The 17,647-nt window shown below is 42.5% G+C and overlaps 1 protein-coding gene across 1 annotated transcript in view; it reads left to right on the top strand.

Moving 5' to 3' along the window:
• Window positions 1-17,647, top strand: part of ENPP1 (ectonucleotide pyrophosphatase/phosphodiesterase 1) — a 594,855-nt gene that overhangs the window by 421,917 nt on the left and 155,291 nt on the right. Inside the window, exons 15-17 of the mRNA XM_069606684.1 lie at window positions 6,809-6,936; window positions 8,362-8,431; window positions 14,225-14,312. Coding sequence (XP_069462785.1) covers window positions 6,809-6,936; window positions 8,362-8,431; window positions 14,225-14,312 — 286 coding nt within the window. The remainder of the gene's footprint in view (window positions 1-6,808; window positions 6,937-8,361; window positions 8,432-14,224; window positions 14,313-17,647) is intronic.

The raw sequence follows: 17,647 nt of genomic DNA, 5'->3' as shown, positions 1-17,647 counted from the left end.
AAATGAGGCTTAAAGGGACTACTTTACCTCAGGGACTCCTTTCCTCTCGGGTGGGGCTGTGGAAGAATACTTACCTGGGACTTCTTCCAAGGCTATTTAAGCCACACCCGAACAGCCATACGTGCTTCGCGTTATTCTGCTTGCTGCAGCGTAACGCTCACCCGTGTCTTCAGCAGCTCCAGTCTTCAGCCACGCCCGCTTCAGTCCTGGAACACCTGGAACAAGAAAACGAGGAGAAGAGGTCAGAACAAAACCCTTACCTGAATCCTTGATCCAGCACATCATCGATCTGGAAGAGAGAAGCCTTCTCAGGTACATTGCCATGCACCTCACAGAGCCGCGCAGAACTCACCAACCAAGGCTGCATTCCTTTACTCCTTCGCGAATCCAGCATCTCCAGGCCATTCTTCAACACCTGGGGAAGACAAGAACAGATAGGTGAGCAAGGGCAATACAAAGCACCCCCAAAGACTTACCTGATTACCACAGGGGGTACTCACCTCATCTCGGGTCGGCGCAGTCAATACCGCATCACCGCCCACCCCGGCCCCTAAGGGGAAAAACAAGGACAATACAAATCACCCCCAAAGACTTACCTGATTACCACAGGGGGTACTCACCTCATCTCGGGTCGGCACAGTCAATTCCGCCTCACTGCCGCACCTCGGCCCCTAAGGGGAAAAAACAAGGACAATACAACCTAACCCCAAAGACTTACCTGATTTACCACAGGGGGAACTCACCTCATTTCGGGTCGGCGCAGTTAATTCTGCATCATCGCTGTACCCTGGCCCCAAAGGGGAGAACCACAATAGACTTACCAGGATCTTACCAATTGCCACTTGGAACTCTTCCGGTGGTTTAAATCCGCAACCTGCAAGGAATCTGGCAGAGTGAAGATCAGACTTTTGAACTCTTACGAACAATTGGACTTAGAGTCAATACTGGAACTCACCAATTCCTCCACGTCAGTGAAGTAACTGGTCGTCTACGCGCCTCTGCGCTCGACGCAGGATGGAGAGCTCATCTTTCCAAATCTTCAGGTGAGATTAAGAGGGAACTACGGGAGGTTAATTCCCTTTCTCCATTGCAGAAAGATATTCATACAAGTCCAAAAAACGAAGCTCAGTAGGTCTGTCCAGTCTGTCATCTCGGCTCTACGTGTTACTTTGGTGGAAGCAACAGCGGGCCAGTCCAGATCGACGCCCCCGTGGGAATCAGGTGAGCGTAACACCTAGCCAATGATGCGTACCGGAGTCCATTTATTTGTGTCTGCACACTGAATACACTCTGCATAAGTGATAAGCCGGCAGCTCTATCCCCCGAATGGAGCTACAAGTGGATGTCATGGTGTGCACTGTTAAATGTAGCCAAAGAATTGAAGCAAGAGAAGGAGAGTGGCCTGCGGAAATGTTGCTGAGCGTGTGTATATAGAGCAGTTTAACACCTCATTAGGGTTACACGAGGAAACAGCACTGTTTGATTAATAGCAATTAGCATGTGCCTGGAGAGATGTGCCTGCTTGGTAACATTTCGCCTTGCACATTCTTTTTAAGCAGTACATGTTTTTGTGTGGTGAAACACATTGAATAAACTTTGCTGCAATCAATAGCTTAAACACGTAGCAAAAAGTATCAGTCACAATAGTAAATGTTGATTCCTCAGATTACTTTGCAATTATTTACATTTAAATACATTTTGAAACGTGACACACACACCACACCTCCAGGCAGAATGCCATTTTGAATTTGTTGGGAACATTATACAGGAGAGCTTGGAAGGATTGGAAGAAAAGCCCCATGGGATTAGCAGCGCAACATCTGCTGGCAACCACAGCTCTACCTGGGTACGGCGGCCCTACGGTCATAGCGACAACACATGCAAACTACTAGGCCCTGATTCCCCAGGGCAGGGCCGCAGCCCTCTGGGATGGTCCTGGGAGTACTGTCCTGGGACACTTGTGTATAGGCGCGTTATAAATGCCATATCATATCATATCATATCTGGGGAGTGAAGGCAGTTGGGCACAAAAAGTCAATCTATCTTCACATACTAGTACTCACCAGAGTTGACATGGGTGAGGTAACCAGGCTGTAGTGCATGCAACATGGGCCTGAAAGTTCCTGGAGTCAACCACTCAAATCACGAAGTGAGAGAAAGTGGCACATCATCCGACCCCACCCACACTCATGTATGTCATTGGCTGGCAAACAGCCAATGACATTCTTCAGTAAACCTTTGCTAGACTATTCCTTAGAGTAAGGCCAGATCCTGGTGCGCTGTTTGCACACACATCAATACTGGCGGGGCCACCCCTGTAGCGCCCCGCCAGCCTCCTGCATGATGTTTACATAGAGTGGGTGGGGCTATGAGCTGCACGCACTTTACAGTAGGGAAAAGCTCTGTAAAACGGAACGTGGCTCAGTGTTAGGGTGGCAGGCCCAGCCGCCACATTGAAGACTGAACATTGCAGAGCAGCAGATTAATTATTTATTTATAATTAATCTGCCGCTCTGCAACATTGATTTGCTGCCACGTCGTGCTGCAGAGAACCTTGTGCACAATGTTCTCTGCACGCTCTCTGACTGGGGGCACTGGGTTTGGGGGTGGGAAGGCAGCGTCTCCCCGCCGTATGTAAGTAGCCGCCACTGATGCCGACCAGGTTGTGGAGGGGAGTAAATGGAACAGTCACCGGGAACACTACATAAGTGGACATGCACTGACTAAGGACAATGAATTCTGGACATTTTTAGGTGCAGGTAGGCGATACGTCCAGCTGTGCTCGGGATGTGGCCATGATGGGTGAAGTGCTAGCGTGGAGTCAAAGGAAGTGCTGGTCAGAGGGAGGTTAGCGGCAAGGGAAACGTGTGTGCTAGCAGGCAGATGAGAAGGAGGCGGAGAGGGTAATTAATGGAGAGGGGTGATTTCTTTCTTAAAGGATGCGTAAACATTACTTGATGTTTAAAGAATGAACCTGTTACTGCAGCAAATGGTGAGACTTGAAAGTTTGAAAGAAGTGATATTCCTATAATTCCTAGGTTTATCAGTCTCCGGTAAGGTATCGGGCTTGATGTGCTGAGTCGGGCTCAAATGAAAAACTACGTAGGGGTTTCTGTTCATGGAGAGTGACGGAGCTATAAGCGTTAGGTTGAAAGATTTATTTAGAATTCTTCTTTTCAGTTCTGACAGTTAATGCCCATAGCGATGCACAGTGCTGAGGAACTCATCCCTGCTGGTGCAGAGCTCTTCAGCCCGGTTACGAGTGGATTTGACACCGTCAGCCTGACAACGCTTTGCATGGTGTTGTAGAAGCACCTTCGACTCTAACATCTATTCATTTCTTTAAGGCAGAGGTGAGGCACTTTGTGTAGCAGTCGAGGCCAGCGGTCGGGCACAGCTTGTGTTTGTTTCCAGGCGTTTTTGGTGCTCATTTTGTTTGTGGCATTAGAGCTCCAGGGGTGGAGACTCTTTACTTGTTTGTCGCTCAATAGAGGGGAGCAGAGTGGTTACACGCCTTGTCGTGCTCCTGTAAATCTTTGAGACGGTCTTTTGCAAGAGTTCAAATCGTTTTGGGAAAACTTTTTTTTTTTATGTTGTCTTTGAGGAGCTTCGTGGAGTGCTGCACTATGCATTTACTATCCTACGCATTTATTTTAAGAAACGTTTTAACTCATGACAATATGCCTATGCTCCCAAACAAACAAAAGAATATTGTAAAAAAAATCCCAGCAAAACCTTTTTTTTTGCTGGTCAGGCAACACAAATCCAAGGAATGTATTTTTGAAGGAGAGTCCATGCCCTGAAAGAATGAACTGAGGGACACTTTTTCAGAACAAAATGAGTAACACATGCGCAACCGTGTACTGCATAAGTGCATAGCAAGTAACAGCAGAGGCACCCAAGTGTACAGCGTGCAAAGGATCACCAAACTTTGAGATGCCTTAACATAACCGTGTGTACACCTGGAGGTACTTTACCACCTATACTTTGTTAAAGTGTTTATACAGGTTTGCAGCCTGTTCTATTTACTGGGGGTTTATCCTTTACCACCTACACTTTGTTAAAGTGGTCCATAAAGGTTTGCAGCCTATTACATTTACTGTGGGCTTATCCTTTACCACCTATAATTTGTTAAAGTGTTTTATACAGGTTTTCAGTCCATTGTATTTACTGCGTGTTTATCCTTTACCACATATACTTTGTTAAAGTGTTTTATACAGGTTTGCAGTCCATTGTATTTACTGGGGGTTTATCCTTTACCACCTATACTTTGTTGAAGTGTTTTATACAGGTTTGCAGCCCATTCAATTTACTGGGGGTTTATCCTTTACCACCTATACTTTGTTGAAGTGTTTTATACAGGTTTGCAGTCCATTGTATTTACTGGGGGTTTATCCTTTACCGCCTATACTTTGTTGAAGTGTTTTATACAGGTTTGCAGCCCATTCAATTTACTGGGGGTTTATCCTTTACCACCTATACTTTGTTGAAGTGTTTTATACAGGTTTGCAGTCCATTGTATTTACTGGGGGTTTATCCTTTACCACCTATACTTTGTTGAAGTGTTTTATACAGGTTTGCAGCCCATTCAATTTACTGGGGGTTTATCCTTTACCACCTATAATTTGTTAAAGTGTTTTATACAGGTTTTCAGTCCATTGTATTTACTGCGTGTTTATCCTTTACCACATATACTTTGTTAAAGTGTTTTATACAGGTTTGCAGTCCATTGTATTTACTGGGGGTTTATCCTTTACCACCTATACTTTGTTGAAGTGTTTTATACAGGTTTGCAGCCCATTCAATTTACTGGGGGTTTATCCTTTACCACCTATACTTTGTTAAAGTGTTTTATACAGGTTTGCAGCCCATTCAATTTACTGGGGGTTTATCCTTTACCACCTATACTTTGTTGAAGTGTTTTATACAGGTTTGCAGTCCATTGTATTTACTGGGGGTTTATCCTTTACCACCTATACTTTGTTGAAGTGTTTTATATAGGTTTGCAGCCCATTCAATTTACTGGGGGTTTATCCTTTACCACCTACACTTTGTTAAAGTGTTTTATACAGGTTTGCATCCCATTGTATATACTGTGGTCTTATCCTTTACCACCTATACTTTGTTAAAGTGTTTTATACAGGTTTGCAGTCCATTGTATTTACTGGGGGTTTATCCTTTACCACCTATACTTTGTTGAAGTGTTTTATACAGGTTTGCAGCCCATTCAATTTACTGGGGGTTTATCCTTTACCACCTATACTTTGTTAAAGTGTTTTATACAGGTTTGCAGCCCATTCAATTTACTGGGGGTTTATCCTTTACCACCTATACTTTGTTGAAGTGTTTTATGCAGGTTTGCAGTCCATTGTATTTACTGGGGGTTTATCCTTTACCACCTATACTTTGTTGAAGTGTTTTATACAGGTTTGCAGCCCATTCAATTTACTGGGGGTTTATCCTTTACCACCTACACTTTGTTAAAGTGTTTTATACAGGTTTGCATCCCATTGTATATACTGTGGTCTTATCCTTTACCACCTATACTTTGTTAAAGTGTTTTATACAGGTTTGCAGTCCATTGTATTTACTGGGGGTTTATCGTTTACCACCTATACTTTGTTAAAGTGTTTTATACAGGTGTGCAGTCCATTGTATTTACTGGGGGTTTATACTTTACCACCTATACTTTGTTAAAGTGTTTTATACAGGTTTGCAGTCTGTTCTATTTACTGGGGGTTTATCCTTTACCCCCTATACTTTGTTTAAGTGTTCAATAAAGGTTTGCAGCCCATTACATTTACTGTGGGCTTATCCTTTACCACCTATACTTTGTTAAAGTGTTGTATACAGGTTTGCAGCCCATTGTATTTACTGTGGGTGTATCCTTTACCACCTATACTTTGTTAAAGTGTTTTATACAGGTTTGCAGCCTGTTCTATTTACTGGGGGTTTATCCTTTACCTCCTACACTTTGTTAAAGTTGTCTATAAATGTTTGCAGCCCATTACATTTACTGTGGGCCTATCCTTTACCACCTATACTTTGTTAAAGTGTTTTATACAGGTTTGCAGCCCATTGTATTTACTCTGGGTGTATCGTTTACCACCTACACTTTGTTAAAGTGTTTTATACAGGTTTGCATCCCATTGTATTTACTGTGTGCGTATCCTTTACCACCTATACTTTGTTAAAGTGTTTTATACAGGTTTGCAGCCCATTGTATTTACTGGGGGTTTATCCTTTACCACCTATACTTTGTTAAAGTGTTTATACAGGTTTGCAGACTGTTCTATTTAATGGGGGTTTATCCTTTACCTCCTACACTTTGTTAAAGTGTTCTATAAAGTTTTGCAGCCCATTGTATTCACCGGGGGTTTATCCTTTACCACCTATACTTTGTTAAAGTGTTTTATACAGGTTTACAGCCCATTTAATTTACTTGGGGTTTATCCTTTACCACCTATACTTTGTTAAAGTGTTTTATACAGGTTTGCAGCCCATTGTATTTACCGGGGGTTTATCCTTTACCCCCTATACTTTGTTAAAGTAGTCTTCTATAAAGGTCTGCAGGCCATTTAATTCACGGCAGGTTTCCCCTTTTGCCATTTCCCTTCTAATGTCTTGCTCGAAGCCATACAGTTTCAGATGAGGCACGGATTTCTAGCTTTGCATCTGCATGCTGCTAGACCCTTAATATATCATTAAAGACCCAAGCACGCCTATTGATACTCTATAATACTCCACTGTAGTATGACCCTTCTTCCTGCACCAATGAGCCATTGAGTTAAAGTCTGCTGTATTTTAGTGCAGGGGACCGGAGCAGCACTTCAAAGCATACCTCAAGCAGCATTTGCCAAAGCGCCTTCATTTCGCCAAGCATGACAGAATCGAAGCGCTTACCTTTTACACAGAGGCACAGTGGCAGGTTGATCGGTAAGTGAAATTAACAATACACATATTGCCAAATCTATTTGTTTTCATAAGGCTTGCCATTTAACAAATAATGATATGATTAAAACAGTAAGGACCAATATTGAAGTGGTTTTATGTTATAATATCCTGAAAATAATGACTTGCACCGAAAGTGGTAAAATGAGGAGGTCCAAAAAATAAAGGTTACGTTGCAATTACTGTAGTATTTGGCATTTTTCTAAAAAGCAAATTCTCTGATAATGTATGTATTTGTTTTGAACATGTTTTTGAGTGCTTATTGATTTAACAGTACTAGCAAAACTCCACAATCCCACCCCCTGCTAAACCCATCCCCCCATTATCTGCAACCAGTCCTGAAGGTTTTCTTTAATCAGATCGCCCCCGCAGCCCCAAGTGCCAATCAAGCCCCCCTCTGCTCGCCTCACCTGCTCTAAACCATACTGATGCCAACCAGGCGTTATTCTATTCATTTAATATTTGGGATATGTTTGCTCTCTTCATTTTTAGCTAAGTTATTTCCAGTCAAAGTTATCTTTACTTATTTATTTGAAGTATTCTTCGTTTTTGCAGAATTATTTTGACTCTGTACCATTGAAACACTGGTAGGCTATTATGCTTCTATTTCAAGATCAAACATGCTTTGAACGAGGTACTGTTGAGCCCCGCCTCTGCACCCTAACATGCATATTCTGCATGCATTACAGCTAGTATTAAAGGGATGTGCATGCGCCATGCATTAGTGCTTTTCTATGACTTCAGGGAAAGCATCACACAAGAACAGCCTGCACTTAAGCTAAGCTGGCATTGGGCCTTTGGGAAATAAATCAACCTGCATTGACCCATTTACAGAGCACCCCAGACTGAGAGCTCAGTCTACAAGTCCAGATGGGAATACTGCATCTACTTCCGGTCTCGTCTCTGCATTCTGGACTGAGTCATTCTTTGCTTTCCATTATAAATATAGAGAACTGGAAGAAAAACTCGCAACTGACAGAGGACAACTTGAGATCTCTACTCGGTCTTCTAATGGCCGGCCATGGACACACCCAAATGTCCGTGGCTGTAAAAGTGGACCCTATCCTGACTCTATGGAAAATTTGAATGAGTTCAATTATTTTGATCATCCTTCTTGAGTTGAGAATGTGAAAGTTAGACCATGTTGTGATATTGTAGACATATTCATTAAATGAACAATTCCAAAATAGAAAACAATATGTTACCTTAGAAATGCGAGCCAGCTCAGGATGGTAGCTATTGGAATTTCTGTAATAAAATATCCAAATTCATGTTTTGGGAGGGGTGGGGGATCCCATATGCCAGAACCACTTGAAACATGTCCTACATCCAGGTTCTTGCCTACAAATTAAACACAGTTTACATACATGACTGTATCAATGATTTCTTTATTTCCTTTTACAAACATAGGTTGCCAGGTAGCAACAAATATTGCTCAGGTGGATTTCATGGATCAGATAATCGCTTCAAAAATATGCAGGTACGTTGATTTGGTGATTTATAGATCACGTGGGTAATTCTTGTGATAAGGAATTAGAATAAGGCCTTTTTCTCTAAATTCTTCAAAATGTTGTCAGTGCAATCAGGGGGTTCATATTGTGACCAGGAGTTCTACCAGTAGTCCTAAACATTTACTACGGAAGAGGACTTGCAGTTCCCAATAAATTGCTGTATCTAAGACATATATATATTCAGTAAGTAGAACGTTTAGAAATTCATGGAGGCACTAAGCCTAAGGTAAGATATCAGGCAGGCGAGACATAATGGCGTGCCATGGGAGGTGCTGGGTTTCTAAAATATGGTGGGAAGGCTGAGAATCCCAGGAAGGAAGCCAAGAAAAAGGACTTGTTTATATCAGTGGGCATGGATAAAGGACACTATATTCAATGCCTCTGCTCAGTAAGGGGGAGAAACTCTACTTACATGCGAAACTCTGTTTATTCTAAGACAAAATACATTAATCATACACAATAAAACTGCATGGGCATTTGTAATTAATCAACCTTACTTAAAAAAAGAACATATCCGTTTTCGTAATGGCCATCCTTTTGTATTGTTCTTGATGCAACCTGTTACTCATGCAGAAGTCTTTCTCCTTCTCCTGATCATGAAAGCTTTAATTTAAAAACAGGAAGCGTGCAAAGTAAATGTATTTGGGAATTGTTAACATCAGGAGCTCATACATTAAGCACTGTGTACTGTGTGCTCTCCTGTGGCACAGAACAGGTTCAAAGGTTGCATGCGCGTGTTCGAAAGGTGCCGTAGAACAAGGCTCCTGCAGTCAGAGGTTGCATTAACTTCAGCACCTGTGATTCAAAATACCATAACACTTATGATGAACTATCGCCTGGTGGCAGGGTAATCTTGAAATATAAGCCATACGTAGGATTTGGTATGGTGGCTGATAGTTCACATAATTATTAAAGCCACATCCAGTTGGATTCATACCAATGCTAACCCGGTGAGCTTAGACCAGTCATGAGAGGCTATGTAAGTTCTAGAAATCCTGACTGTTTGCATTCCAATGAATAAGACAAAAGACAGGATTCCTGCCTCTATTGACTCTCTGTGATCATTGGTTTCTCCTCCCTACCAGGCCTGGTCTCAGGGCCAGAGATTGGACACCTTGAAGCAGGCTGGCTTTCATCCAATCCACTGTGGACTTTTACCTATAAAAGGGGGGGCTCCCACTCCTTGCTTGATTCACATTTGGACCGTCAAGTACTTCAGGAAGATTTCATCTGGACCCTGTTGGGAAAGCAGCCCTTTCCAAAGCCCTACGTGTCTTAAGTATAATCATACCTGTAAACAGAAAGAAAAGACCTCTGTGGACGTCTACTCCAGATAGTCTTACCTGCTATTTTGTAAAACACAGCAAAAGCAAATCTTAGTCTAGTTTAGAAACACACTTAGAGCTTTGAAATATGCACATTTACATTCTCAGGGGAAAGCTGCACATCCCGAGTCCCCTAGTTCTCTTGTCCCTAAAGTGATACTTGTCTAATAAGGTGTCGGCCCTCTCTTGGCGCATCTGTCCCTGGGTGCAATGCTTGTTGTATCAATACGAAATAGCTCCTCAAATAACACTCATGGCCATTGATAAAGGCCTCCAAAAACAGAACACCCCCAAACATAAGGGCCCTCATTACGACCCTGGCATTGGACCAAGGTGCTAATAGCACCATGGTCCATGCCGGTAACTTACCGACTCCGCCATGGTGGAATGGGGAATTACCGCCCCATTCCGAGGTTGGCGGGGCGGTAATTCCCCATGCCGCCATGACCCTTCCCCATTCCCATTTTTGCCCCATAGGGCTCAATGGATTTGCGGCACCGTACTTAGCACCAAGGTCCCTTTGCGGGTTGGTTTTTAATGCCTGCAAAAAGCAGGCGTTAAAGTCTCCAATCCGCAAAGGGACCTCGTAATCAGGCGCTAAGGGATTACCGGTACGGGTACCCTTACCGGTACCGGTAATCCCTTAGCGCCAGGGTCATAATGAGGCCCAAGGCCTCTCTTACCTCTCAGCAAAGATCAGATGTGTCCGATTCTGGATGGTAACTCTGTTGGATATGATGATACACCTTCTAAATGTTCTGGAACTGGAGGGCCAGTAGAAACTGCCAATAGGCTTCCAACGGCACATGGGCTCATGCTGACTGGCATGGAACTGGCTAAAGGGGTCCATTTTACACCGAGAGCTCCAAAATGGTTGCTGTCTTTGTTTGGCATTCTGGAAACATTAGTTCCTTTGTGATTGTGGAGGGCAGTCAGTATTTTCAGCCCGCAAAGTGACTTATACCACATCTCCTTTGTATATATTCCAGGGTGTCTTCTATCGGTCCCTGGTGGTACTTGATAGGATCAGCCTATGGAGTGAGCGCAGCATGGTATGTTTTCGCAGGCCACTTATATTCTGTGTGCCTGGTGCCTAGTGGTAGCATACCTATTTCCTACGACGCAGTTTTCAATGTTCCCAAGAATATGTACCCTTCATGGACATTGATTAGACAGGATTATATGGTGCATTGGGTGATGCAAAGTAAGTTGGCCCAGACCTCAGCTGCTTCTCTTTACTCCCATGTATACTCCCCTTACTTTAGAATCATGTAATGTCTGTACCAAAGTAGTGTGATGGGGTCAGGAACTCCTCCTCTGACCTCTTTCCATTTGTTCATCAGGTGACTAATTAATCCCACATCACTGCAGGTGCTCAAAAAGAACACCAGAAGAGCAAGGAGGCAAAGAGAGAATGCAAAGTCTGGAAAGAACTTCTGGGCGGTCCAGAGATCTCCATACAGAAACTTTGCACCGGCACAATTGCAATTTTTCATGTATTTCACAAAATGTGCTGTTTCAGGGCATGCTGACCAAAAAGCAAGTTTGCACACAGTGTGAGCTAGAACATACATGCCGGACCCTGAGGTGGTGCAAGAAAAGTCACTGACCGCAACCGTAAGCTGGGAAAAGGAAGTGAGAATGCAGGGTTAGAGCTAACACCACTGCGGGAGAAGCACAGAACCCAGATGCGCAGGCTAGGAAAGGAGACCCTGAGAACCGATCGAGGGAGACCTGAGAGATGCAGAGGCTGGCTCTGGAAGACCGTGCTCCTCAGGCTGTAACTGACACTGAGAAACATGTTTTGAGCTAAAGTGAAAAGTTAACAGGAAGTAGTTTGCAATTGCCTGTTTTAGAGACAATGGCCAATGGTGAAAAGTTGCTAGTTGAAATGCCATTTTAACCAAAACAAGGACGTAGCAATCCCTTTGAAAAGGGAAACAGGAGCACTGATTCATTGAAAAAAAAGTGTTGCAATGGCACTGAATAGAAGGAGTCACAGATTTGAAATAATGTAGGCTCAGAGTTTCTACTACAAACTAGCAAGCTACAGAGAAATGGAGGACCAAAAACACCCAGGCCTTTATAGTGTTACCGTCAAAGAACCATACTGCTCCACTTATCCACTAAACCATACTTTCCAGAATGACCCATTCCAATCTGTAGGTGCTATCCAGTCCTGTTTTTTTCTTTGCATTCTGGGACTTGTAGTTCCACCTTTCCCATTATAAAACTCGGACTATAAGTCCCAGAATGCAAAGGAAAAAAAGGACTGGATGAGCACCTACAGATTGGAATCGGTCATGTTGGCAAGTATGCACTAAACTATCGCCATTGTTATGGCGATTGCAAGGCTACAGGATATATAACAAAAGTTAAAATAGCTATGTTAATAAAAAAAACATAAATTAAATATTGTATAATCTGCTTGCGGGGCCATAATTGCTCACATTCCACAGTTGGGGGACCTGAACATTTTATTGCAAAAGCATAAAATATGCCACAGCATAAAATGAGCTTGGGTCTGCCCGCAGCATGTGGGCTTCCAGCTCCTCCTTCCTTTCCCCAGTACTTTTCCTCCGCTTAAGGGGGCTGGGAGACTATTTCTATGGCTCCCGAAGTTTGCTTGCTAGGCATGTTCTCTTAAAAGTTTTCTTGGGTCTCCAGTAATTTATCTTGTAAGTTATTCTTTCAACCCAACGACTGGTTTGCACCCTGCTGCTCCTAGCTCTCTCTAACACCCACTCCAATAATGGGGTCCCCTGAGCGAATGAACATACGGTACTGTGCCCGTTTCCTCATCTTTCATATCCCTTCCTCAACATGTTCTATTGTTACATGTCATAGTGACATGAGGTTATCTGAGACTGCCCACGAATAAAACAAGCAACCACTAAACAGTGCAAATGCAATAGTTGATACACAATACCCTAACAAATAAAAAATGTCCACTAAATTAAAATCCACCATAAAACAGGAGCTAATGCTAAGCTACACAATGGCTCGGCACCATCCAATAAGACGATTTAGGTTTGCAGGCACCACAATATTTCCAATAGGTTTTTGAGAATAAGATGGTGGGTGGATGCACTGGAGCCTGGAAGGCTCTGCGCTCAGAGTCAGGAGGACCTGTTTTTTCAAGGCAGACTAGTCCAGCTTACCCTAGGTGGTTCCCCGGGAAACGTTGGGGTATCCCTCAGACCTCCCATGGGAGCTCATACCCATGTTTTAACAGGGCATATGCCCAGCTAACAAGCTGAGGTGTGCCAGAAGTCTAGGTCTGCCCTGGTTGTTGCCCTTCCTTCAGGGTCCGCGTATCTTATAAGGGATCTGAATCCAGCCTTGCCAAAGCCTCTCTGGGTGTAGGCCTCTGGCTGTGCCTGTGAACTGTTCGGAGGATAGGAAGAGGCACTGTGCCTCACACAAGGTGCGTTCAGCGGGTTCAAATGTCTGAGGCTTCAGTGAGGGGTGTAGAGGCCGTCGGGCCCAATATATGTAGGGAACTTAAAAAGAAGTCTGCCAAGGATAAGAACTGCCCTAGGTGGCATTCCTCAAACAGTCTAAGAAAAGAGCAAGCTTCAGGGAACATTGTGAGGGTGTCTTCAGGTGTTTACACTATCAATGTGGTCCAAGGATCAGATGCCTAGGAAAGTGTGAACACGCCACTCAAAGTCCAAGAAAGTGAGCGTGACCAGGCCGGGGCCATGCCTACGGTTCTGACCCCACAAGTGGATTCATCAGCGGGCAGTCCTTGTACCCAGTGTTAGGGCTTTCCAGTCCCTTGCCTCTTCAACTCACTGGGGAGAAAGGTGTACCAGGACTCTCCCCTGCCTCCCCATCAGGAAAACGTGGATTAAGTACTTGCAGGGAGGATTATGCCCTGGAACGAAATATTGGAGTTTGAGCAGCCCGACCGAGTACTGCTCATTCTTTAATAAGTAGCATCAAACTGTGCTGAGCCCACCCACAGAGAATCCGGTTGCAGTCTACCTACACGATTGGCCCTGCTTTCCCTCAGCTCAGCCCCCATTGCACATTTACCATTTCCAACATAATATCCACCGGGACCCAGTCATTTTTCCTGCTTTCCTCTTCTTCACCTCCCATGTCACAACATGGCCACCACCATTAGAAACATCTCCTCTGTCCATCGGAGAGATCAAAAATGATCCCTGAGCTTTTGCAAAGCTGTCAAGACCTAGCTCTTCACTATTGACTCCGCTGTTTTCACCCCTCTCTGATATCTAGTGCTGATAATCTTTATCGCGTCCGCTGATCAATATTAATGTCCAATATATGAATGAATAAACGATTATGTGCCTACAAAAAACATTATTGACAAAATATGCACATTCAATAATGATATCTTATTATCTTTATTTTATTCATAAGCATTGTGAAATGTTAAAGGGAGATGTTACTCTTCTTATATTTCAGGCCCTTTTTATTGGATATGGACCTGGATTCAAGTCCAAGACAGAAGTTGAGCCCTTCGAAAACATCGAGCTGTATAATTTGATGTGTGGTAAGAGATACTGCTTTGCTCGTTGCGGTATTCTGCTGTCAACAGCACTGTCTGTACTGAAGCTCCAACACCGACTCTAGAGAGAGCGGGCGAGTTTAGCTTTGGGATTCTGGAGATCTTTTTCGTAGGCAATCGGCTCAGAAATGTGTAGGTGCTTTATAGTGAATAAGCCCTACTTGAGTATGGTTAGTTTGAAATGGTTCAATTTACCAGATTTTCTAAAACCTCATGAATTGCACAGTGGCGACCTGTTACATTTGCATTTATCTGCAAAAACGTCTCTTTGCAACTTTTGTCAAGTGCAAAGAGGAGTAAAAACATGCTAAATGGCCTTTGCGCCTTCTTTTTGCATTTCGTATTGAAAAAGGCGTAAATGTCCCCCCTGCGCGACCCGTGCATGGCCGGCAGCATTTGCAAGGGATTCCTATATATCTGCTTGCTGTTGATAGGTGTGACAAGCAGGCGGACTCCACAGGATTGGCTGTAGTGCATGCAGATTCGTATGGTGTAGTGAACAGGGGTGGTAAAAGTGGTAATGGCACTTCACGCCCCCGCCATGCAAATCAATTAAAATCCAGCAGAATGTAAAAATCATGAGTAAAACGTTTATGCATGCCTTTTTACATTACACACGAAGGGAAATTACCTTTACAGTGTTCCTCTGTTTCAAATGACAGGTCTTGATTATGTGGTAAATGGTCGGTAAGTACCATGTGGTGACGGCCATTCTGCAAAGGACTGGGCTTAAGCCATTGGTTATAGACAAAAACAGAGTGAGGCCTTTTCACGTGGTGGGTATGACTAGGCAGGGAAAAGACACATTTTATATTTCCAAATGTTCAACTACTGTAAAGGAACAAAAGCAAGCAGTTAAATAAACCAGGGTCAATTGTGCGGTACAGAGGAAAGGAACGTGTCCCTTACCCAGTACAGCGATGAGATGGAGGAGAGAAGTAAAAGCCCCAAACATTAAAAATAAAAAAAAGGATTGCACTCCAAGGACTTGTGCTTCTGCAATTGAGTGCAAGTCCTGCATAAAAGCTGGCGTTTTTAAAAGGGGCGTTTTTAAAAGGGGCGTAGGATGCTCATGCGGAAACTAATTCCATACCAATAGCTACAGGTACAATTTTGTTTCGTTTATTAGCTTCTTTTAGTCAGTGGGAAGATACAAAATACAATTCAAGCTTAACATTTTTCAAATAAAGTACAGTCTGCATTCTTCACCTCCCCTATTAGTTGTCATGAACTTTAACATTTCCCAGAAGTCAGTCTGTCTCCGGAACATAGTTGGCACTATCGTTAAATTAGCTGCAATAAGCACATGTTATCTCCAGGGTGCTAAGGTGTGGAAGATCATGTCAAAATAGTGGAGTGCATGAGGAATTGGTTAAGACCAGGTTAATGGTAGTAACTCCTCCCATGAGATCACATTTAGAAGAAAACACAATTCAAGTGGCCTGCAAGAAGTACTTCTGTGGACATACACAATAAAAGAGGGTTGGTGTCCAAAAAAAGCGAAAGTATTTTACGCATGAAGAAAATGTAATGTTTGGGAAATGGTGCAAATAAACAATTGGAATTGGAAGAAAGGCAGTATGGGCACGTTTATCAGCTGTGATATCTTGTTTGGTGTGTGTGTTGGATTGTATCTTGAACCTTTGATTTGCTCTGAAATGGTAACTCTATAATAATTCTTCGGTGAAATATAGAAGCATTGTTTGATATTAAATAAATGCATGTGGTGGGTCAATTGTTGTTCTGTATGCCTGCGCAAGCATTTAGATCATGATATGCAATTTTAGAGCAATAGAATTTATGCCTCAAAACCTGTGGGGCATGACCCTGGTCACTCTGCTCGAGAGAAATCTCTTTTTGATTATTAGATAAAGATGTAAAAGGTATTTCTACATTTGAATCAAGATTTGAAACCAGGAAAGATACACAATATATATCTTTTTAACAGTCAATTGTATTCTTAGTTCATACAATTTTATCAAAAAAATCTTGAATTACATAATTAATTCACAGAAATGTCTTTTTCTTTTCTTCAAAACAAAGAAGTGGATTATTACAAAAAGATAATACATTTCGAGAAAACGTCCAGCAAAAATTTCTGAATTCATAAATATTATTGTCAACTAGACCAATACATAAGGATGTTTTAACACAATCACATGTTATTAATCCACTACGTGTTTCGGGGTTATCTTGACCCCTTCTTCAGGTGATGATGCAAATTGTGTTTTTTTCTTTTTTCCTAAACAAATTTAAAAAAAGACAAAAATGTTACTAAGTATTTCTCTACGTTTAAGTGAACACCAATGTATCTAAAAAAAACTCAAGAAAATATAAATATAAATTTAACTGACCTTGGAAATGTCCAGGGTCTATATAGCCTTGAAAGACTCTTATGTGACTTCTAATTTTTGCCCATGGTTAAAGTCCTCCTGTGTTGGTTTTAAACGATAGACTGATGTCGTAAACAGAATCAATAGTCCTGTCCCAATGGCCAAGCAAAATGCTGCACCCTCTCTGCAAAACATAATCAGATTTCAAAGTAGTTAAAGCTTGTGTCTACAACCACGTCCCAATACGCAGCACTTGCTAATTCTAATAAAATGGAAGTACATAATCCTAAAAACGCTTACCTTCAATTAGGATAATTCCAAAACGCAATGTGGGAACGGCGAAACGGCTGCATACACAGCCTCCCGTCCCGCAGAGCGTATATATTTGTTTCGAAGTATGTCACGTGATCGCAACCGGATCATGTGACCCGGAAGCGTCCAATTTGTGACAAACACACAAATGGATTCCTCTATGTAAACAAAATGAAACTTCAGCGGGGACACTTCGTATGTTATGTGTAAATCTATTACACTATGATGTACTATGGGGGACTAATTATATAACCGAAAACGTAGCGCGTTTGCCATTGTGGTACGTCACGTGAGCACTAAAAGATCACGTGATCCAGTGTCCGTCACGAGACACATAGTTAAGAAATTCCCATATCTATATTCTAATCGCACAAGGCACAAGTACTGACAAGATTTAATATAAGTACATGTTGCTAATAGTGCTACTAATAGTGCTACTGATGAAAATGTACACAGGTGCCACATTCGTGTAAATCACGTGTTGGTCACCTGCTCGTGTTATACAATTAAACAAGGATTCATCATGATTACTGTCCCAGTGTGTGAGGTAAGTTTTATGCTAGTTTACATCGATTATGATGCTGATAATTAAGGAGGATACAATCATTAGAAAAACTAAGATAATGTGTATAGACAAACTAAGGTAATGTTTATAAAACAATAAATGAAAAACAT

The sequence above is a fragment of the Ambystoma mexicanum genome, chromosome 4p, assembly GCF_040938575.1.
Source record: "Ambystoma mexicanum isolate Mex_15411 chromosome 4p, UKY_AmexF1_1, whole genome shotgun sequence".
Taxonomy (NCBI): Eukaryota; Metazoa; Chordata; class Amphibia; order Caudata; family Ambystomatidae; genus Ambystoma; species Ambystoma mexicanum.
This window is presented reverse-complemented; position numbering and strand designations above follow the sequence as displayed.